The 23,727-nt window shown below is 38.4% G+C and overlaps 3 protein-coding genes across 8 annotated transcripts in view; 1 reads left to right on the top strand and 2 right to left on the bottom strand.

The window, feature by feature from the left end:
- Nucleotides 1–650: 650 nt before the first annotated feature.
- On the top strand, nt 651–22,944 carry LOC122991994 (F-box only protein 47-like). 3 transcript variants are annotated; one of them, XM_044365505.1, is made up of 11 exons: nt 651–1,411; nt 1,906–2,109; nt 3,130–3,291; nt 3,495–3,571; nt 4,356–4,430; nt 5,134–5,242; nt 6,130–6,303; nt 6,525–6,674; nt 7,002–7,144; nt 8,226–8,385; nt 8,684–9,980. In XM_044365505.1, the coding sequence occupies exons 2-11, from the start codon at nt 1,920–1,922 to the stop codon at nt 8,782–8,784; spliced, it is 1,341 nt and encodes a 446-aa protein (XP_044221440.1). In that variant the 5' UTR covers nt 651–1,411; nt 1,906–1,919; the 3' UTR covers nt 8,785–9,980. The 3 variants fall into 3 exon arrangements, with proteins under 3 accessions (XP_044221440.1, XP_044221441.1, XP_044221439.1); XM_044365506.1 differs by lacking the exons at nt 651–1,411; nt 8,684–9,980 and adding exons at nt 1,442–1,688; nt 22,381–22,944; XM_044365504.1 differs by lacking the exon at nt 651–1,411 and adding an exon at nt 1,443–1,688.
- Nucleotides 9,370–14,460, bottom strand: LOC122991996 (ADP-ribosylation factor-like protein 6). Of its 3 annotated transcripts, XM_044365511.1 has the most exons (9): nt 13,506–14,460; nt 13,259–13,309; nt 13,075–13,136; nt 12,876–12,944; nt 12,644–12,738; nt 12,000–12,129; nt 11,199–11,254; nt 11,048–11,060; nt 9,370–9,969 (listed from the first exon to the last, which is right to left on the bottom strand). In XM_044365511.1, the coding sequence occupies exons 1-9, from the start codon at nt 13,626–13,628 to the stop codon at nt 9,936–9,938; spliced, it is 633 nt and encodes a 210-aa protein (XP_044221446.1). In that variant the 5' UTR covers nt 13,629–14,460; the 3' UTR covers nt 9,370–9,935. The 3 variants fall into 3 exon arrangements, with proteins under 3 accessions (XP_044221446.1, XP_044221447.1, XP_044221448.1); XM_044365512.1 differs by lacking the exon at nt 11,048–11,060; XM_044365513.1 differs by lacking the exon at nt 13,259–13,309 and having other exon boundaries at nt 13,506–14,459.
- LOC122991993 (ephrin type-A receptor 6-like) overlaps nt 14,524–23,727 on the bottom strand; it is a 191,665-nt gene continuing 182,461 nt past the window's right edge. Inside the window, exons 15-17 of one of the 2 annotated variants that reach the window (XM_044365502.1) lie at nt 19,365–19,558; nt 18,876–19,025; nt 14,524–17,110 (exon numbers count right to left, since the gene is read on the bottom strand). In XM_044365502.1, coding sequence (XP_044221437.1) covers nt 16,996–17,110; nt 18,876–19,025; nt 19,365–19,558 — 459 coding nt within the window. In that variant the 3' untranslated portion in view covers nt 14,524–16,995. Of the gene's footprint in view, nt 17,111–18,875; nt 19,026–19,364; nt 19,559–23,320; nt 23,703–23,727 lie in introns of those variants that run through there. The other variant, XM_044365503.1, reaches the window with a different exon arrangement.

The following is a 23,727-nucleotide window of genomic DNA, read 5'->3' as shown; positions in this document are numbered from 1 at the left end:
AGGCCTTTTTTTGCACTACACATACCTTTTTTACAATATCTATCTATCTATCTATCTATCTATCTATCTATCTATACATACATACATATACACACAATATATATGTGTACACACACACTCACACACATATAGTATTCACAAATCTCAATACAAACAAGCAGATCTTAAGAGACTCTGTACACCCAAACAGGTGTTTTGGTCATTCTGGCTGAGTAGACCTCTGCTCAGATTGAGGTCAGTTGGAGCCATGATGGGAGTTATGTGAGGTCACCAAACGTCATGAACTAATAATGAGGACAAAGGTCGGAGTTGCCCTGACCTAACAGGTGCAACAAAACTGCCAGGAGAGAGGGAGATGTCAATGACGCACAGTCTGTACATGCCCACACAGTCCTGAGAAAAGTTCTAATCAGCAATAATAACAACTGAGAACAGCTGTGTAAGCTGTGTTACTCATTAATAGTTCTACAAAGGGCTGGGCAATATATCGATATTATATGATATGGCATAAATGTTGTCTTTTCCTGGTTTTAAAGGCTTCATTACAGTAAGTGATGTAATTTTCTGAACTTACCAGATTGTTCTATTATTTGTCTTTACCCACTTAGTCATTATATCCACATTACTGATGATTATTTATCAATAATCTCATTGTGTAAATATTTTGTGAAAGCACCAAAAGTCATCCCTACAATATTTTTACAATATCTCTATCAAGGCATTTGTTCAAAACGATCGTGATATTTGATTTTAACCACATTGATCAGCCCTAGTTCTACATTTTGCATATTTAATCTGAATCCTAAACCAAATCTGGGTTGTACTGTAACTTTCTAATAAGTACTACTTCTTCAAAAATATTTATATCACGCAGAGGAAAATACTTTATAGGAGGTGGCGAGGGCTTCTGAGTACTTAAGTAGTAGTAGTACTCAGCAGTATTTAGTTGTACTTATTTTTGTTCATAATAAAATTAGCATTATTCGTTGTAAATTTACACTCCAGATATTACACATATTTTTCTTCAAGACATATGATAAGAAAGATGCTCCTCACCAAGTCGCCCCCATCATCACTCCCCACGTTAGTCTCCCAGCTTTATACAAACAGAAGTAATTAATATCTGAATATATTATCAGTTTAGTTGTTGCGCCCTTTCAAACAGATGATGATCGGTGCGTTCACGGACAATCCGTGAAAAGGGTTGTCTTAACCTAGTTATGCTCAGCGCCTCAGCCCGTTTTAGCCTGAAAAAACAACAACTAGTTTCTGTCCTTAAATTTCACAAATTTTACATGGAAAGCGTTAGCATGAATAAAGGCATGTGTGGCGTGAGATCTGTGTCAATGGCGTGAATCTCAGGTCAAAGTGTGAGACTTGGCAGCTCTGAATGTTAGCAGAAAATCAGAGTGTAAGTATTTTTCACAATGGATAATTTTAATATAACTTTTGCTTCACTTTATTACTACTTGTCTTGTATCCACTGCTAATACTTTCTTGCTTTCAGTGACATTTTGATGATTTTTTACCATATAGCTACCTCTTTACGTTTTTTTCCGTGTAGACTCAAACATAGCGAGCTAGTTATTGATTATTTCGCGCCGTTCACTGTCATCAAAGAAATCTAACACACAACAACTAAACTATTAAGTTACTATTAATAACTTAAATAACTCATAACAATACTGGTAGGATACTCTTTTATTGTAACATTAGCTCGTATTCCTTTTATCTGTATAAATCTGTGGTTAGTTAAACCTATAAATTTAGATTAATATTTAGTTCACTCACATTTTTTGCTAATGTAGTTCGAGGCTAACTAGCTAGTTCGGTTAAGCTAGCTAGGTTAGTTATCAAGTTTTTTCATGCTTTAAAGTGAATTTTGCTTTGTCTTTTTCAATACAGTGGGTTCAGTGGTGATGATGATGGTGAGAGCAGCTTCCACAAATATTGGAAAGTACACTTTGACACATAAGTCTCAGCGTTATAAAAGGAGTCTTCACCGGCCTGTCGGAACCATCATGACCCGCAGCCGAGTGAAGAGCGGCGGCGACTTCTTCCAGAAACTCCCGTCAGAGGTGTTTCACATGATCCTGGACAGACTGTCTGGTAGGTGTAGACTGCCTTGTCTTATAATATAAAGTCTGAATTTGCTCTTCAAAATGTGCCTCATTTCAACATATTCATCTTTAGTTATATTTAAATAAAACTGTATAAAATCCCCCCCCATGAAAAGTAGCTGTGAACCAGTGGAAGATATTTAAACAGGTAGAAGTCAAGTAGTCAAGATTGAAATCTTCTACATATAAATTATATTTAAATAACACATCTTGTGCTAAAACATTTTGTGAAGACCTTTGCTGACTGGATACCTTTGAACTACATTACATAGAATAAGAAAAATACCCCAGAATTTTAAAATTAGGGCTGCAACCAATTTTCATTATCGATTAATCTGCAGATTATTTTCTCTATTGAGTCAACATTGTTTTTTTTTTTTACCACAACCACAAAGATATTCAGTTTACTGTCACAGAGGTCTAAAGAAACCAGAAAATATTCACATTTGAGAAGCTGCAGTCAGAGAATTTTAGTATTTTTTCTTGAAAAAAAGACTCAAAATGATGAATTGATTATCAAAACAGTTGGCGATTAATTTTCTGGTGATTGATTAATCGTTGCAGCTCTAGTTAAAATCCTGAAATTTTGTACACTCATACTTTGGCAACTATTACGAGCACACACGGGATGAAATTTCCATATATTGATTCACAATTTAAGCAATTTGTTTTAACTGAAAAACAACAAATAGAAACACAATATTTTCGCTCATGATATCGAGATTTGACATAGCATAAACAGCCAATATGAAACCAAAAGTTTTGCATGTGTATACCAAACATTATATCCATCTCTTCAGTTTAAAAACCACCTTTAGGACATTTTCTAGAGTTTTCCCCTCAGCTGCTCTCAACAGATAAATTTAGTAAAGCAATCCCTGCTTTTCAAGTCCTGATTACTTATAATGGAACAAAATATGAATCAAAAATACATTTCAAGTTCAGATTTGAACTCAAAAAGGTTCATTCATACACATATTTGGTTAATGACACTGTATGTGTTTGCCAGTGCTGGAGATCAGCGTGTTCAGCATGGTGTCCAAGGAAATCACTCGTTATATTGTGGACTATATCAACACCCTGGCGTGGAAGAATAAAATGATCATCCAAAGCTTTCACCACTCCGCCTGCCATGAACAGGCATCCACTATTGAACACTACAGAGACCTGGGTAAGCTGAATGTATATTCTAAAGCATATGTTGCTCTTCACAGTATATATGAGGAATTTATTACTGAAAACCTGTTGATCTGTGTCAGTCACGTTGCTTGATAGCCTCTCCCTACACTTTAATAATCACCACACGCTACCAGGGATAACCTGGCAACTGTTTTCCATTTTTTTGGTAATGTGTTTTTCTGTTCAATGTCTCAGGTTTACTGTTCAAGAGATGTACCCTGTTGCTACCAACAAAGGACAGGTTAAAGTTTATCTTTAGCAAGTTTTCACAGGTAAGAAAAGGACAGGTGAGAAGACCAACAGCAGTGTGATGTGTTTTAAACAAAAAATAATTCCTGATTTCTGATTAAGTTAATCATGCATATCTTATGTTTCTCTATATTTACAACTTCATTATACATATTTTGTAGGGATAGACAATAAAGGAAAAATGTTGCAACATTTTGTATTTTTGATATTCATAAAAAGTTGCATAACTGCATATGTGCAACTTTTAGCTTCTGTTGTTCCAACTAGACAGAAAGACAAATACTACCATTTAAAAACTCCATCATCATCATCATCTGTTTAAAAACCAAATACTTCCAAACAACAGATGTAGCACTTGTTCCCCCAGAAATTATTTTGTCTTCTTCACTCATTTTGATAGTTAGTTGAAAAGACACAGTGCTCTGTAGCATGCTAAACAGATCAGCTCATTTTGAGATTGATCATGATTGGCCATTTGCTGTGTTGGTACAGTAGAAAAGTACCCAAAATGACACCAGGCTAAATAATTTTATTTATCATAACAACCAGGCTGTTTGTCTTAAGACTCATAATAAAATAGCTAAATTATCTAATTTTATTTTATTTTTTTTACCAAGCAGAAACACATTTTATATAGTGTACCATGGTGGATGTAATCTGCCTAGTTGTATGACAGACAGTACAGTGACTGTTGCACATGTGTACATTGCAGTGTTGTTGCTGTAATAATATGTTGTTAAGTCCTAATATCTATTGACCTTGACACATAGTATTGATCTCATGAAATTGTCCATTGATCTCTTTCAGGTCCCCTGCTTCATGTTAGAGCAGTGCTCAGCACCAGACTGCATTGGCTTCTCCAGCTACGGAGTCTTCCTCCAGGTGAAAGCCCTCGTATAAAGACTGAAAATTACATAAGAAAGTGAAATTAGAAATCAGCCACAGCTAAGGGTAGATGAACACAAAATGATTGCTTGCAGAGTTAATGGAGCTCAAACTTAATTTCTTTCTTGAAAAGATCATCTTTTTAGTAAGAAATACTAACAACCTTTAGTTGCAGTCTGGTAAAATTACACGATGAAGATCAAAAGCAGTGATGTAGACTGTAGAAAATGCTTTTAAATCTATTTTACTGACAGATGAGTTTGCTTCGGAGTGTCTGTTTTTGCCTTGCTGCCAGCCAAATTTCCCAGCGGGGACAATTAAGACGGAACTACTTTTCTATGGCTCTGTGAAGTTTGCTCCTTACAGCTAATCTTTTATCTGAATTTTGGCTGCATAATGCTGCATTGCACACTCAGTCACACCTTTATAATATGTAATCATGTAAGACACCTGCTGTATGCAATAAAAATATGATCCTGAAACACTTAAAAAACTAAACTTCAGCTGGAAACTATTAAACTATCGTCACAAGGTTGAGAAGTCAGTAGGCATATCACTGACCTAACATTTTTCATTTTCATTTTAGTCCTTTTATGATCTTTCTGCCTCATCTATGTGCCTAAAAAACATTTTAGCCAGGAAATATGAATCTTTTCTGTTATTAAAAATTTTAACGTATGTTCTGTTGATTGCTCTACAGACACTAATCGCAGGATGGGATGAGCTTGAGTGTCACAGAGTGTTCATCTTCCTGTGTGACCTCACAAACCTACAGCAAAAAACGGAGTCAGTCATCAGTGGAAAACCAGGTGTTTGTTGTTGTAAAAAATGTTTCCCTCTACATCTACTGGATGTTTTTCTTTCTGTTAAAGACACCATGTGTAGTTGAGCTTGTAGGACTTGTTGTTATCCCTTACAATAATCAGCACTCCCTTCATTTCTTGAGCGGCGGTTGATAAGCCCACGACACCTCCAGAGGGCTCGATGGCTACACCTGGCATCCCAGGTGTGACCCCGTAGGGCCCGTCAGTAAACTCGCATCTCTTTCAGGGGCCCGGTGGTTGATTTGGACACAAAACCTCTGCAGCCTGACTCTGCTGGGAGCACTTGTTTCACTGCTTCAGCTGCTATGTGTGTGTACTTCAACCTTTTTCGTTTATACACTTCACTTACTGCAGCCTCCCAAGGCACAGCTAGCTCTACGATGAATAGGGACGACTGTAAGGTAGACCACAAGACCAGGTCTGACCTGAGATTCGTTGTCATGATCTCTGCTGCTGGTCTAACTCCACCTGCATCTTCCAGTCATGGGCTTTGTCCAGCAGGCTTGATTCCTTCCTTGTAGTTGGAAGCTTTGGGAGTTGTAATGCAGTTGAGAAGGTTTTTGTGGTTATTGCGTATTTCAAATCATTCTGATGGTATGTTTTTAGACAATTAGACAATCCCAGTAAAAGTTGGTGCAGTCTGTATTGCTTTTAAGCTGTTTATTTTAGTTTCCGGTGAGGTTAGCGACATGCATGGGCCTCTGAAATGGTGTCATGTCCGAATAGTTACAAAAACCACAACAAAGGACAAAGAAGCCTGTTATTAACTTAACCTTTTACTGTAAAAGTCTTAAAAGACACAATAACAATAAACAATAAAACAAATAAAAAAACATTTGGTAATTTGTTTGTTTGTCTCTGTCTGTCCTCAGGGGTGAGGTGGTACCAGGAGCTGCAGCTCCGTCTTTTCTGCCGTCAGGTATTCTTGGACCCCTGGCCAAACCGGCCGGATTGTCAGTTCTGGCTAATGCAGCTCCTGAAGCCTTGGCCAATGGTCAGCCAGGCACACTTACTGTTCATCCTCTACGGACCACTGCTGCCTGAGGGTAAGACAACTTTTATACATACAGTTAATAAAACAATCACTTGATAATTTGATAATGAATTTGATATTTGATTAAACCGTACAATGTAAGACTATCGGGGTTGTATTATGAGACCAAAATAAACCACCTACATGTTGGCTTGAATTTCCAAGTATTCTGCTTGTTTGTTTTTTTCATAGAAATGAGCTATAGTGTGACACAGACTTCTCTCCTCCATACAGGCGCCATCAGTTGGCAGGATCTAGTGGAGAGGGGGCTGCCTCACAGTGCTCTGTGGGACCTGGCCAGGGCCATCCTTCTGCTCTTCAGCAAAGTAGAAGTCAAAGGCTGGACCACTGACTCGATGCTGGCAATTTTGGAGGAGCTTATTGGTATCATTCTTCAAATGTCAAAAATCCCCAGATAGACACATAGTGAGAATATAGACCCCCAGGTGGTTTATAAGAAGATATGAAACTTAGACAAAGAGTCCTCTAGGGAAGAAGATTTCTTTGTTAATGATTTAGTATTGAAGAACTGGACAAGTCTTGAAACATTTTAAGCTAACTAAGCTAATAATTCTCACAAACAAGCTGAGTGGTGCTTATTTTGTCTGGATGAAAATACTGGATGAAAAGCAAGCCAAGAAATTAATGTTGTAGATTAACTGAGCTGATTTTAGACTTGGTTGTCCTCCTCCTCCTCCTCCTCATCCGCAGTTATTCCTCAGCCCTGGCATGTGGAGAATGTGGCTCGTCTCTTGGTGCTGTGTGGCAGCAATCTCTGCTACACTGTTCTGGCCAGCAAGGCCCTCAACGGACGAATCCTTGAGATATCGAGACTCATCGTCTACATCATACTGGTGAGAATACTAGTTATTTTATCATCACCTGACTTCAGGTTAAGCCTCATTATGATTTGGTATATCGGGCCATTATTGGCTTTTATTTGAGAATAAGATATTGGTGGGCAAATCTAATTATAGATTTTATGTAGATGATGCAGTTAGACAACATATTTATTATACAGTTGATTAATATTACGTTAAACATAGATTCCGGACAAGTGTGCTCGAGGCAGATAATAAAATATTCCTATTGCTTTGCCTTGAAAATTGTGATTCCTATTGCCATGTCTGCTTATTCCTGTTAAGTGTCATGGAGCTGGAGCCTTTCCCAGAATGCATTAGGCAGAGGGCAGGGAAAAAGGTTGAGTAGATGACCTGTCCACAACAAGGAAACGTAATCTTTTTTTGAACAATGGGAGAAAATAAAATTTCGATCGGTTGAAAACATTGTTTATGAATTTCCAAATAATTGCTCTAAGATGGAATATAAAAATAATGTAATGTTTTTAGTTAGCATTTTGGTTAACGTTGACATTAATGATTCACTGTTAAAAATCTTGTAATTGGCCTTGTTACTGCTCCTCGTGTGTGAATGAACATGAGGAGCCACTTGTGCTGTCCATGGTGCTGATTTTGATTCATTATTCTGTTATTTAATTAGAAATGTCAGCATCAGCCTTCAAAAACTGCAAAGTGCTTGATATAATAATGGAGAGAGTATTTTCTCTCTATTAACAGTGTGTGCAATTGTTTCCCCTAACTGGATTTTATTATATGCTTCATTTCCTTGATCTTGTATTGCAGTTTTTTTTTTTAAATTTTGCAAATTTAAGCTTAATTTAATCAGGCAGTTTCATTGAGATTAAGATCTCTATTCAAGGAGAGACCTGAGAACAGCAGACAGAAACAACACAACTACACAATAAACAAGGGATTAATAAAAACACTTAAAAGAATCACTGTGCACAATATCAGGGCCTAGGATCTGACACACCTTATTAAAATGATTGTTAACTTATAATTGTGTTAATTAAAGCTATGACAACCTTTGCTCTGTGAAAAAGGTTTTCTGTATGGCTTCATTCTTCATTCTCAGGTGTGTGAGAAGGACGGCTATCACATGAGCTGGGCGGTAAAGTTAGTACAGCAGATCTGCAAAGTCTTCGGCACGGCTCCTGAAAAGTTCTGCTTCATCCAACATCTGGAGAACATGTTTTCAGAGGTCACCAGGGAGTTCTTTGAGTTTTCTGTCACAGGTAAATTGGGGTGGCTTTCTGGAGTGTAAATTTAATTTCATAAACTTTTTTAGTGTTGTTTTGACACTAAAAAAAAATCATCTTTACACGGGCTGGAACATGAACCTATGGGGAAAATGGTTGTTTGCATCAGGTAATATAATACAGTAATATTGTGATATTATAATCATAAAAGTTTGAAGAAACAATAACTACAGAATTTAGATGGTGAACCAAAACAGCTCTCTGCTTACCTCCAGGGTGCCTCTGCTTCTAATTAAATAGAAAAAAAGTCATGAATACCATCATGTGTTTCCAGGAAACCATCTCGAAGACAGGGAGACTTTCCAGACTTTGTGTATCCTCCTGGACTCCAGTGCTCGCTTCCATACTAAATTCCTCTACATGTTCCTCAAGTAGGAATGATGCAGATTACAAGTTACAATGTGTGGAAGACAAAATAAAGAGATGTTGGGGAAGAAACAAAATGTCAATAATGAACAGGGTTAGCTAAAGAAGTGAATGTGAGAGAGAGAGTGATGGAGCTTTGCAACAAGAACAGGATTAACAGACACGGTAGCCTTTGGAAGTTCAGAGAAATCCGAGGACGAATGTGGTTCACTGCCTGCTATAAATATCACTTTGTTGGCTGAAAATAGAGCTGTTTAATTGCCACGCTTTGGTTACACAGCTTGGTTATTTATACACATTTTATACCGTATTTTTCTCAAAGTTTTAAAAATCTTGTTCTCCCTAAACCATTTTGGGTGTAATTTTAATACTAACAGTATTTAATATTTATTCATTAATAGCAACAATATACAGTATTTATTATTTATTCATATTGAAGCTCTCTATGTAAATGTAGTTGTGATACAATATGGTTGTTTTTGTATTATTGATTAAAATTGATATTTTGAATTTACACTTTTTTTTGTTGTAAAGTTTTGGAGATTAAAGCAGTATTTTGTGGCTGACCTCTTACAAAAACACAAACACAGCACGCACTCAGCAAATAACAAGCTTTTTATTACCTTCCAGGTATTACAACAATCAGCATTGACAGAATTTTCCCCACAAAATGAATATAACATGTGACATACAGTGGAATAAAAAAGAAACAGGTTAAAATAAAAATGTTTAAACATTACTGTGCGCAGAGCAGTGTTAAGGATATTTTCAGGTTAGAGTAGGTTGTTCGAGCTGCATGTTATGGAGCCCCCAAAGTCTCAAAAAGATATATATAGATAATATTTATTTATCTTGTCCAAACAAGATAAAAAAATATAATTTTTCAGAACTTGTGGGGCTTTGTAGTGTTTTCACATTTGTGTTCATAACGATGTATCACATGGCTAACTTACTGGGAGCTTTAAATAATCACTTTACAGAGTAGTCATATACAAATACTATTAGCAGGATTTTTTTTTTAAAGAAACAAAGTGTAGCACGCGATGAAAGGACTAGGCTATTTGACATAGAATTTTAAGGCCTACAACATCAAGTGTGATGAACACAGGTGACGAATCAGATCCAGTTATCACATCCCTCTGTCCATCGTCACAGGCGCTTCAGTCGTTCATGTGGTCGCTGTTTTGATATGATCTGGTAGAAGAGAAAAAAAAACTAAAAGATGTAAAAAAGTGGCGCAGACAACCATGGAGAAAAAAACTAAGGCACTATGTCTTCAGTTGAAATAATACATTTATTCTTTGACGATCAAACAGATCAAACAGAAAAGATGTATAAGAATCATATAAGATATATAATTTTATCTGTGCTTTACTACCTGATCTACAGTATAAAAGGTTTATATATGTGTTCAAACTGTACACACACATGCAAGGCGATGGCAACTGTGTCAATAAAGTCAGAGTAGGTTCCACGGTAAGTAAAATCTGGAAATTTACAGTTTTACAAGTTTTAAATTTAAATGGGAAAAGGGAAGATTGAAAATAACTGAACAATCTACAATATATGGACCACAAGACCCTATTTGGACAGGAGTTATTTCTGTAGATGAGGCTGAGATGAAGATTTTAATATTATATGTTTTATGGTTAGGTCCAGAGCGCATAAATGTGTGATTTTTATCTATACCAACTGTTTGACATGCTTGTTCAGCCTCTCATGATTTAAGTCCCGTCCAGAAAGACACAGAAGCTGCGTCCCAAACATTACAAATATGTAGTGTATTCACACTGGAAAAATGTCAAATACTCAGCACTGTTGCTATACATTCTAAAAAGCCCTTAATTTGTTAATTGTCTGCTGTTGTTGGACACTTTCCTCCCACAATGCAATGCACAAAGGAAACGGAGGAGCTACTCATAGCTGAACAAAATGAAGTAATAGTGGATGGTGGTGAAACGGCACCAGGAACACCTCAGAAAATGAAAAACAACTTGAATTTTGATTAAACATTTTTTCTCTCTTTGTTAGGTTGGTATTTTGAAGTTGCAGTTTGATTGCCTTTGCGCAGCGCACATATTGCATAATTTCCTGCCTGTATAAAATTATAGAGTTTTTTTTTTCTTGTGTACTAACTGCAAACAAACTTTAACAATTAGTACATAGTATATCCTGTATACAACTAGTGTGTAACAAGGAACTGGGACAGAGCTTACAATCTACCACCACAATCACTTCACATGTTGACATGACAGAGCTTGATGATACTCACTGTGCAATTTGTTCTATGGGTATGAAAAAAAAACAGGACGCAGTGAGTCACTGAAATTGTAATTCTCAGCACAATGACACATGACACGCCTGTTCTTTCTTTTGGCCCAGTGTGACATTTTTATTAAAATGTACTAAACAGACATATTTACCATGTAGCCAGTCCAACCCCTCCTGTAGGCCCTCTCCTTTGATAGCATTGCTGGCGCTGAGAAATAAAAGGAGATGTCGAGAAGTTAATCTCTTTGTGGCCCACATTCACTTTCTCATGACTTTTCAAGGAGCCCGGATGACTAAACCAGTCTATCTCTTAATCCATCCGCCTTCCGTCTGTCTAATGAGTAAACAAGGTGAAAAACAACAACTGTGTAGATATTTTAAAATAACTCTTGCTGTGCTTCCCAATAATGTTTAACCTATGAGCTGGGGAAAAGGACAAATAAGCAGACATTGGAAACAGACCAGGAGGTAACCGACGAGTAAACACACCTGGTCACGTTAGTGTTTATGTTTAAGACTTTAAGCTGTAACTTTGTACAATTCAATTCAATTTTTCAATTCAGTGGGCTTTATTGGCATGAAAATTCGAGAACAATGTTGCTGAAGCAAAATATAATTTGTATATTTTGTATAAAATAACAATAATATGAACATTAACACAACATTAAAATGTATAAATGTATACACAGTATATCCTATGCATATGGGCTTGGCTCAGTTCAGTCACTTTAATTCAAGTGTGCTTCCTTGAATGATTCCTGTAGCAAATGACTTTACAATGCTTAGACTTTGTCTGCCTTTGCTTAGATAAACATCATCAGGTGGTCACATGCATGTAACAGCATTAGTGCAGGATTGTATTTGTGACCAGAGCATTGTAAATGAGAAACACAGGAAGGATGAAGAAAAGGACAGTGTGCAGTCAGTTTAGAGAAATCTGACAGATATATTACCAGATGTGCCAGGGTTTGTCTTTGATGTTCTCCAAAGACAACATCTGTGAGACCTTGACAGTAGACATGGCGTCCTGCAGATCCATCTTGTTAGCAAAGAACAACACTGGTATCTTTTTGCTGCTGATATCTGGACAGTAAAACAGGACCAGCACATCATCAGCCAACAGTATAAAACAGATAAACATTTGGAGATAGTTTGTGTAGCTATATAGTATCTTTACATATCATTTGTCTTAAAATAATACATCGAAAATTAATTTTGGACCATGTGCCATGATGGAAGGCTAAACCTAGCAGGTTTTCATTCAGGTATGCTAAACTAATGTAGACTTTCACTGGACAAAACACACAAACACTTCTGTGCCACATGATTTAACATGCCTAATTAAGACAATGTGACTGAAAACCAGAACCTCTGATACTAATAATAATGCCAGTAAAATGGATTAATTTGTATTTTCGTGGTATCTTATCCAAATGTTTACTAATACAGCAACATTTCTATCATTTCACAGATGAACCGATACTGTTATAAAAGGCCTTATGTCTTTTCATTTTGTCATATAATATTTTTTACAGAGATTTGAACGAATAGTATCCTGTGATGTCATTAAAAATGATGAAGACACTATTGCAGTTACCTTCATGCTTGAGAAGAGTATCTAACTCCTCTTTGGCAACAACCATTCTCAGTTTGTCACCGCTGTCAATGACAAATATGATGGCATGGCTTTCTCTGAGGACGACGAGAGAAGAAGTTTTAATTCAGACATGTTTACATGTTTTAAAACTGAGTCGTGATGGGCATGTTGTGTGTGTTATGTGTGTGTGTGTGTGTGTGTGTGTGTGTGTGTGTGTGTGTGTATTTCATACTTGTAATAATGCTCCCATAGGTTTCTGTATCTGCTCTGCCCAGACATATCAAAGACTGTAAAGGACAGGCTGCGTGCAGAGAGAGAGAGAGGAAGAATAGCTCAGAATGATACATACTGATACATGAGCCATTTGAATTTCATAACTATTAACTAGTCAAAAAGTGATAAACAAAACATAAATATCTATAAAATTCTACCTTGAACTCTTGAACTTTTCAATGTTGAAGCCAATTGTTGGGACTATTTCTTGTGCCTGGGTCTGCATGCACCCACACACACACAGAGACATGCATGCACACACAAACACACAAAAGCAGACAAGTAGCGGCAAAAGTATGTCAAAAAGGAAATAGTGTAAGGAAAGTATGATATGGGCTTTACCTGACTAACATGTTTCCACTCCTGTGACAATGGGCCTAAATGATTCGAATTCTGAAAACAAGCAATCAGTAAATGATTGCATCCCAAATCCCCAAATGTCAAGGAACAAGAACATTTCTGTTTAAGCGTGTAAAAAGTTTGTATAACCACATGGCAGCACTAGATACACAAATCCCTCTCAATTCAACAATCATCTTTTGAACAAAATTTAAAAAAAAAGAACTCACAATCAGCCCCGTCTACTTACATTCGTCGGTTTCAGTTGGTTGATGATGGTAGTTTTGCCGCTGTTGTCCAGTCCCAAACATAAGACGTTGACCTCTTTCTTCCTCAGGCCAAGCCAGCTCGTCAGTTTATCCAGCAGTCCCATTAGACTCAATTCACACTACACTCATTTAAATACTTAACACATCACCCCATAGATGGTCTGATTGCGGGAAATTAAACCTACTAGATTTGAAAAATCTCATGAAAGCAAACAATAAAGATAAACATAGCTGCGAATAGTGTGTCTCCAGTAATTGCTGTGAATAGTGCCGCCTGAGCATCGCAGCTTGTGACAGGTAATCCTATTAGGGAGATTTAAGCTCTGTGAACCACCCGGTGACCTGACCATGGAGTATGGAGCTTCCCAGGCCCCCCATGTTGATGCATTTGATTTATTACTCTAAAACCATACCTCTCTGAAGGGCCCCCTCTTGCTTTGGGCTCCTTGAGGGCACATACACACATAAACACAACAGCAGCGGCAGCAGCTTATCCTCTGTATCTTCTGCTCCTAAAATAATTGGAGCCACTCTCTCAATCTGTTGTACACACTAATTCAACCCATCTGTGAAAGAGTGTTGTTGTAGGTCTAAAATTAATTGGAAATAAAATGCACAAACAAAAGTGACAGCAAAATAAGGCAGAGGTTGTGGTCACTATAAACTCATATACCAACATATGGTAAGCTCTGGAGATTGAGCTATAATGGGGAAATGTGTTTTAACAAGGGAGTTGAGGCAATTGTCTTTGAAAGTTGTTTTTGCTGTCTCAGGTCAAATTTGCATAATGTAAAATTTTGAACTTTTCACTTGGCACCTCTGGAGATGGTCAATGGTCCAACAGCTCCATCTTTTGGTATTATGTGTACAATGTTATAACAATAATATACATTACATTTTGGTTTTATCACCTTGTTAAGCACTTTAACATATGTTTTTAAAAAACTGTAAATCAAGCTTATATTATTATTATATTTTAGAGAACAGAAAAACATTGACTTTCTATGACGAAAGAAGGCTCTGATCCACTGATGTAGTGATAAATAAAATGTTGAGTGCAACTTTGGTGAGTTTCCCCTATAATTTTAGTACTCAAAACAACATTTCATAGCCTAAAAGATGTAAGATAGTCTTCATTTGAATCATCTCTGCTTTGATTCACTTCACTGTTCCTAAGTTAAAAATCGAAACCATATGAAATGAGCAGTCAACCACCAGAACTGTTCATCTTTATTTGCAAATAAATATTCGCTGTAACTGCCTCTTACAGTGTGCAAGATCTACAACATCTCTTTGGAAATTATAGAAAAATAAAATTAATAAGAATAAGAATTATAAGTATACTTGTACTTTGTACAAAAGAACGTTCTAACATTGCTCAGCAGTAGAACATGCTAAACAAACAGCATCTGATATTCTCCATATCCTGTAGAGGGATGGTGACCGTGAGCGGGTGTGTGCAAATATATGCGTGTATGTGTGTGTGCTTGGATTTTGTGCGTGCACCTTTTCTACTCCCGAAGGCCTGGATGCATAACTGCACTGTGACCGAAAGTCACAGTTCTCTAGATCCAGTTTGCCTTCAACATTTATCACCGAGCCTGTTTGTAATAAAAACATAGCTGTAGTGGGCGGTCGTTCTCTTGAATATGGATTACAACTTAATCTAATGGATAGGTCCCTTGATTCCAATGAAACGTATGAACTACTCTAATGTGTTTCCGTATTGCCTGATTAACGGACTGTAAGGCATTCTGTGTGTATGTATGTCTGCGTGTGTGTGTTACTGTTGATGTTAGAGTGACACATGATGAGTTGTGATGCTGCTGTTTATGTTCACTTTCTTTCTGCCGCCCTTTAAGTTCTCTGCCAGAGGGCTCTGTCCTAAACACACAAGACTACTGCCTTTCTCACCGGTTTGCATCGACCGGGTTTTAGCTACTTCTGCTGCCTCGACTAACTAGTTATATCCTGCAGCACTGCCTATTCACCGTTGACTTAGAGAATGGAGAAAAAACATTGATTTCAATGGCAAATGTCTGGCAACATGACATCAACTACTGCAGATCCAACAGTTTTCATTTCAGACTACATTTATGTACACTTCATTCCCATACTGCCACAAATATTGTGCCACAACCTTTACATGATCACACTGTAAGAACAGACTGGGCTAGAATAACTCAAATCCGTCTCAGATGCTGTCCTGCTCTGACATCTTGGATGAGCTGAGACGTCCCAGAAGGTCAAACCACTGCCTGTATTAGTGTGTGTACAGCCAAAGAAACAGTGAATGCATACAAAAGGATTTCAACTATATCTGAAGAACCATATAAGTCCATGTTACATTTTTAGACAATTTCAAACATCTCCTATCTATATCTAAGTTCTGTGAACATTCATATGTTAAGACAGTGGAGGTTGTGTACTGTCAGGCAACGTATAACATTCACAATCCAAATAACTCGAGCTTATTATACAACTGTGAGTCCACACTAGCTGTTAAAAACTGTCAGAATAGACTTGTATGGTTATTCATCTGAAGGCAACGGATCCAGTTGTACAAGCTTAGCATGTGACAGTAAAAAACAGGTGGATGGTGTTGTGTGAGCCTCATGTTTATAAGTCAATCATTGCACAATTCTTCGTCTCTCTCTGAGATACTGAGGTGACTGCATAATACTGTATTGCTGATTTGGATAAAAATCTTAAATAAATAAAACATTTTAAATAAGATCCAAATTTACTAGGGCTTTCACAAACAGGACTGCACATATATAGATATTAGGTTATGATAATAATTATTGATTAATTGTCTATACACTTAAACATTCAAGAAATCTCCATAACTTGCTTCACACTTCTTTCTTCAAGTATTAGTGTACCAGATTCTCTGGAGAGAGGGTAACTAAAGCAATGCAAATAATACCTTTGTAATAAATTATCAAACTCCAAAATAAAAAATAGTGAGGATATCTTTTCAAAGGACAAAACTTTTCGATTGCACACCCAATAGCAGCTACATGAGCACATAACTCAGAGCGAGAAAAGAACAAAGAAAAGAATCAAAAGATTCAGTAAATTACGTTTGCAAATCTACATCTCTAGATATTTTTGCTCCACACACAAAGTACTGCTGCTGCAACAAGGCATTACATTCCCCTAAGTGAGGGCCTGGGCCAGTCTTTAAAGTCTATCAGGCTGTCTTGTAATAGTCTGGCAGAACCAGGTATACTGGGTAAGGGGTGTATAGTAGAAAAAAGTCTGTTACTACTTGATGTGAGGGAGACCAGGGGGCAGTCTGCTGTGAGAGTCTGTCCGATGACCTCCTTAAACAGACTTTACTGGCTGTATGACGGGTTAAGGGGTTAAGACTCAGGCACAGGCTGTAGACTGTCTGTATTATGGTCTAGACTTCACTTCCGTCTTGTCCATCAATCTGTCCATCCCAGGTTGTGTTAAAGGGTGTCCTCATACATGGAAACCCTTCTCCTGTTCGTGCATTAGCTGAAGACGAAGGGTCTGTACGCTGCTGATGATCCGCCTCTGGTGGCCGATCAGCTCCACCCCAATACGCCTCACATCTCTAGGCCAAGAGGGGAAACACAAACACACACACACAAGGCACACTATAACTACTATAACTCACTGACCACATTCATTCCCCAGCTCTCCTCAGAGACCACAGAGTCACATAATGAGTCACTCATTAAAACAGCTGAGTGAGGACGATCAAAATTAGATCATTGAAGTACTTCCCTCATTATGTAAGAACATGTGAAAGAAAAGGTTGGGAATTTGACCTTTTCACACACTGTCACGAGTTAATTAGACACAACTTTTCAGTCACAGGCCTTCATCACAATGTGAAACAACACGTCCTTATATTAAAGCCACAGGCTGTATGAACCAATCAACCACAGGAGGGTAAATGGACTTACCTTGGGAGGCAGCTGGATTCGCAAGATCACTACATCACAAGATCACGTGAGAATCCATCTTGTCAGGCTTCAAGCTATGCACTTGTATCTGAACCATCGGTGGTTTGGACCTATGAGGATTCTTGCGTGATCTCCCAATCCAGCTGCCTCACAAGTTAAGATGGTGATAGACGGTGATCGACAGATGGTTCATCCAATCACCTGCCAAGTATTTGTTGAAAGTGCTTGCCCTTTCCAAACAGTTTCCAAGGACGACTTCTCAGATGGTTCTGTGTAACAAACCATCTGGCACATCAGGTTATAAATGGACAATGGCAAAAAAAAAGGATAAGATGTTTTTAATTTTATATACACATCTACCTAGCAGGTGTGCATTAGAAAACACTTAGTTTGTAGGTAAGGACGTTCAAGGACCTGATGAAGTCATGTGTACACTTGCAATAGAATCAAATAATCCAAGTAATTAGAGGACATATCATGCACATTTCCAGGTCTATGGTTTTAAGCTGGGGCTCTACTGGAATATCTTTGCATGAAGCTAAAAAAACTCCTTATTTATCTTATACTGGCCCTTTATGCCGCCCCTCAGTTCAGCCTCTGTCTCAAACAGGCCATTTTAGCTCCTGTCTCTTTAAGCCCCTCCTCCTGATGAGCCCACTCTGTTCCGATTGGTTAGCTTCCATTACTTTCATTTCACTACTTTTCCTCATTCTTTACTCAAAATGTCAACTTCTCAAACACATCTGGACATGTTGAAGCAACACTATGATCTAAAATAGCTGACGTCAGGTCCCAGTAGAAAAACTAGAAAAAAATGTCACAAACGAAGCCTTCGAGGCAGGTTGTAGCCTGGGTCTTTTGACTTGCAGGAAGCATTTCTACATGTGTTAACCTCAGGTTTTGGAACTTTGACACAGATATCCGACATCAAAACAGTATATAAATAACAGAAAACCAAAAAAAGCATAATATGTCCCCTTTAATGATTGTAGTAATCAGCAATTCTGTGGCTTGTGAGGGACAGATTCAAAAAAAGAATAGTCACAATTGAAGCAGCAGAGGCCAAGATGGGTCAAACTCCAAAAAACTCGATCCTACACTCCCTACTTGGCAGTGTTTTTCATTTTATTTCATCTTCAGACCCTCCCTACTTAAACACCCACATCTGGTGTGGAAACGGAGTGGTATGGAATAGTATAGTTTCAAGGTGAAACTGATCACATCATCAGGGTTATTTTTTTAGACTTTAGAGAGCTGCCTCCAGAGCCACGCAGGACAGTCACAGGCTAAAGAGTACTTCACAGTACAATTGGTTGAGTATATTTTTAAATCACCACTCCTGCTAAAAAGATAAGTCCTGTCTGGTTTCATGCCATTTCACAATGGTTATATTTTGGCTCCTCTACTCACTCAATACTCATCCTCGCCACAGAATCCAATGTGTTGTAGCCTGCTGCCATGAAGTTGCTCTTGTACTGACTCATCTTGATGGAGTCCAGCCAGTCGCCAATGGAGATGAACATTGGGTAGTCTATTTCCTCCCCCGGAGACTCTGGTAAACTGATGCAATCAGAAACCCAGTTAATGTCAGATTCTGCGAATATTTTCAAAGCATGTCAGAGTTGGAAAACTGGCTTAACTGGTCTAAAGTTCTCAAACTGATACATATTTGGTCCTGCTTTCAAGTAAAAGTCTTTATCATCTTTCTTAACCAAGGGAAGTCTCATTATGTTTTATTCTTTAATGTAACTAAAATAACTCTCAAGTCCTACTGTGAGTTAAGAGTACTCTCAGTTTAACTTTGACATATCTTGAGATGCTTGACAAATGGTAATTTCAGCTCACAGTGCATCTACATTTCATGCATTAAATCATATAAGCAACTCTTGAGTACTGTACCTCTGAATGTCCTCCACCAGTGGCAGCAGGCTGCTAGGATTGCGGATCAGTTTATCCAAGAAGGAGACAACATCGGTGAATTTGGGCCGATGACTCCTCTCCTTCTGCCAGCAGTGCAGCATCAGTTGATGCAGGGCGACGGGGCAGCCCATTGGCGCAGGTAGCCGGTAGCCTTCCTCAATGGACAGAATCACCTGGTGAGACAATGCAATGAACGTGATAAAGGACAGCTGCTGTGTAAGAATTTAATTCTTTTGGAAACTGATCTATTTGCCTATAAAGCTGGTTAGAGATCTGTATTGTGTATCATAACACATTTACTCATGATTCAAAACCCTTTCAGCAGCAGCTTTAGCTTCCATTAGAGCAGCTACCCACCCAAAACCCCATAGAAACTGTGTCTGTACCCCGACCACTTAAATTAATTAAATCAACAGTAAACAGAGGAGGAGTTATACATAAAAAACCTAATAAAAAATAACACCACCACTGCAGTAGTAAAACAAAATATGAGAATTAAATGTGGACTCTTAAACATTGGATCTCTGTCATCTAAAGCTATATTAATAACAATCTAATATCAGATTATCATATTGATTTATTTTTGTCTTACTGAAACCTGGCTGTTTCATGAAGAATATGTCAGCCTAAATGAATCCAACTCCCCCCACTCATATTAATAATCACATTCCTTGAGACACCGGCTTAGCTGTTGATTGCCTGACACAGGCATGCAGCACGCTCTCATGCACACACTGAATGATAGGCAGACAGAGAGGGCCAGTAAAAATGGATATGTTTTGATGGTCCACCAGCCCAAAACGTATTTTTTGATGGCCCACCAGGATTTGCCCAAGTATGCCCATACACCACTGGCTGTAACCTAGTGTTGCAGCTGTAAAACGGTGGATAAAATGTTTTGAGCATCACACAACCCCTGCGAAATGACTGATCAGAATTTGATCAGTTTGGTCCGATAACATTTGGAAAGTCTAAAAGAGCCACATGATTAACGGCCAGCCAGCGTGGGAATGTTGTGTCTGATTTAAAAACTCTATACACTGTGAAATACAGAGAGATTTATCTGTCAGTGATAGGCTTAATCAACACTGTGTGAACTCATTTGGCAAGGGCTTGAATGTAACAGACATTCATTTATATGTAAAAGTTCCACATTGCAGGTTTAAAGTAGCTGTAATTAAACCTCTTCTTAAAAAGCCTGCTCTTGATTCAGGCTATTTAGCCAATTAGACCCATATATTAACTTCCTTTTCTCTCTAAGATCTTTGAGAAAGAAGTTGCCAAAAAATTGTGTGACTTTCTACATAACAATAGTTTATTTGAGGACTTTCAGCCAGGATTTAGAGTGCACCATAGCACAGGGACAGAACTGGTGAAATTGCATCGGACAAAGGACTTCTCTCTGTTCTTGTCTTGTTAGATCTTAGTGCTGCATTTGACGCAATTGACCATCACATGCTATTACAGAGACTGGAACATTTAATAGGCATTAAAGGAACTGCATTAAGCTGGTTTAAATCCTATTTATCAGATCGATTTCAGTTTGTACATGTTGACGATGAATCCTGCATGCACACAAAAGTTAGACACAGAGTTCCACAAGGTTCTGTGCTTGGACCAGTACTATTCACTTTATATATGCTTGCTTTAGGTAATACTATTAGGAAGCACTCCATACATGTTCATTGCTATGCAGATGATACGCAATTATATTTATCAATGAAGCCAGATCAGTTAACTAAACTTCAAGCATGCCTTAAGGACATATAGACCTGGATGACCTGCAAAACTGAAGTTATTGTGCTTGGCCCTAAACACCTTAGAAGCACATTATCTAATGATACAGCTACTCTAGATGGCATTGCCCTGGCCTCCAGCACCACCGTGAGGAATCTGGGAGTTATCTTTGATCAGGATATATCCTTTAACTCCCACATAAAACAAATTTCAAAGACTGCCTCTTTTCACTTATGTAATATGGCAAAAATCAGGCACATCCTGTCTCAAAAAGATACAGAAAAACTAGTTCACACATTTGTTACTTCTAGGCTGGATTATTGCATGTCTTTATTATCAGGCTGCCCCAACCAGTCTCTAAAGACTCTCCAGCTGGTCCAGAATGCAGCTGCACATGTACTGACAAAAACTAGGAAAAAATTCAATATTTCTCCCATTTTAGCTTCTCTGCACTAGCTCCCTGTAAAATCCTCCTCACCTACAAAGCCCTTAATCATCAGGTACCATCATATCTTAAAGAGCTCATAGTACCCTATTATCCCACAAGAACACTGCGCTCCCAGAATGTAGGCTTGCTTGTGGTTCTTAGAGTTTCTAAAAGTAGAAAGGGAGGCAGAACCTTCAGCTATCAGCTCCTCTCCTGTGGAACCATCTAGATTCGGTCCGTTTAAGAGTAGGCTTAAAACTTTCCTTCTTGATAAAACTTACAGATAGGGCCAGCCCAGGTTTGCCTTGGACCAGCCCCTAGTTACGCTGCTATAGGCCTAGACTACCGGGGGACTTCCCATGATGCACTGAGGTCCTCTCTCCTCCTCCCCCTCTCCATCTGCACACATTCATGTACCATTAATGCATGTTACTATCTTGACATCTTCCCTGGAGTTTTGTGCTTTCTTGTCTCACAGGAGACTTTTGGCTGCAGATCGTCTGCTGTTCGCTTGGTCCAGCTTGACCCCCACTGTTACTGCTATTATTATTAGTCATATTTCCATTGTTATTATTGTTGTTATTGTTATTATTGTTGTTGCTGTGCTTCTCTGTGTCTCTCTCTCCCCTCTCCCTCTCCCCCCTCTCTCTCAAGCCAACTGGTCAGGGCCGATAGCTGCCCACCTAGAGCCCGGTTCTGCTCAAGGTTCCTTCCTGTTAAAGAGGAGTTTTTCCTTGCCGCTGTCACAAAGTGCTTCTGTTGTGATTTGGTGCTGTATAAATAAAACTGACTTGACTTGATTTACACTGCTGTTTCCCTATGATCTTGCAGACTGCAACAGACCAAGACGAGATGTGCAGAGCAGACAAACACAATAAGCCCACCGAATAACATAGCATTATTTGGCATTATATGGATTTGCATGTAAAGTCTGAGTATCAGGCTGCACTCACAAAACTCTCTAGGGCTGTGAGGTTGTCCTACTTTTGAAATGCTGGAAAAATTCTCAGTGATATGATGTTTTCTACGAATGTTTCACATAAAGTGAATGGTAAGTTGTAGCACCAAGCATCAGAATACTGTAAATGGTGAACTTGAACACTCAGTTTTGAAAAATTAAACCAAATTACAGCAATTAATTGTATACTTCATACTATAATTTATTGTGTATTGCTTACAGTTCACATATATCTGCTAAGCAGGGGAGATTTACAGTTATATGCAGACTCAACTTGTAGAATAGTGTTAAAACAATAGAATGACAGTGTCACCTTGGGAATACCGAGGATACATAAAATGCCTTTCTAACCAGTCTGCAGCAAAGAGATGGATTACCAACTTAATGCTACACTGTGAAACAGAGAAATAACTGATGAAGAGAACAAATCAATAAAGGAAATAATAGGAAGCATCATCTTATTTAAGGCTTTTTGTAAGTTTGTATTATTTCCCATAACATCCTCCTTGGATGTTTGTCGTGTATTGCAAATCAGTTTGAACTTGATCAGTATGCATCAGTGAATTCCCAAACATACAAACCTGAGCTGATGGTAAGTATTAGCCTCCATACAATAGATCTCTTTATCATATCTATGGGTCTGTGGAAAAGCAGAGAACCATGTATCTTTGTAGGGAGCTGTGATAAGTGGCTGACCAGGATAAGGTGGTTTTAGGCTGGTTGAGGCTGCAGCAGACTGCAGCTTGGCTGGCCTTTTGCCTTGGAAAGCACTTCTAAGCAATTCCCAAACAACACAAATCCTCCCCAAACCCTGGGACCTTAGTGAATGTGTATGTGTATGGGTGCATGTGAGTCTGTGTGTGCGTGTGTGTGTAAGGGGTTGAAGGGATTACCGTGGAGCTTTCACACTCAGCAGAGAGAGGGATGGATCTGCTTCCTCCATGGCCATTCCAATCCCTGACCACAGCCCAGGGATCAGCAGGTTGCTCAGCCACACTGAATCCACAGCTTTAAACTCCCCCTCTAGTGGATCAAAGTCCACTGAACCTCTGACCTTTGCTGCTCTTTTCCTCTCCCTCTCACTCATCATTTTCATCCTTTTGGTGAATCTCACCAGGATTTCTGTTTCCTCCCCTCTCTCTCCCTCTCTCTGAGCTCGGTTTTTGATGGGAGGAGGTTAAAGATTTTAACAGATCTAATGGAATATAAATGCAGAAGTC

Source organism: Thunnus albacares, chromosome 11, assembly GCF_914725855.1.
Source record: "Thunnus albacares chromosome 11, fThuAlb1.1, whole genome shotgun sequence".
NCBI lineage: Eukaryota > Metazoa > Chordata > Actinopteri > Scombriformes > Scombridae > Thunnus > Thunnus albacares.
Note: the sequence above shows the minus strand (reverse complement) of the source record. Positions and strands in the feature narration are given on the sequence as shown.

Coding starts and splice junctions, on each gene's coding strand:
- LOC122991994 (XM_044365505.1), top strand. CDS start 1,920: ATGATGATGGTGAGAGCAGCTTCCACAAATATTGGAAAGTACACTTTG. Junction 2,110..3,129: donor GATCCTGGACAGACTGTCTG/GTAGGTGTAGAC, acceptor TGTGTTTGCCAG/TGCTGGAGATCAGCGTGTTC. Junction 7,145..8,225: donor TCATCGTCTACATCATACTG/GTGAGAATACTA, acceptor CTTCATTCTCAG/GTGTGTGAGAAGGACGGCTA.
- LOC122991996 (XM_044365511.1), bottom strand. CDS start 13,628: ATGGGACTGCTGGATAAACTGACGAGCTGGCTTGGCCTGAGGAAGAAA. Junction 13,137..13,258: donor AGTGGAAACATGTTAGTCAG/GTAAAGCCCATA, acceptor GGGTGCATGCAG/ACCCAGGCACAAGAAATAGT. Junction 12,945..13,074: donor GAAAAGTTCAAGAGTTCAAG/GTAGAATTTTAT, acceptor CTCTGCACGCAG/CCTGTCCTTTACAGTCTTTG.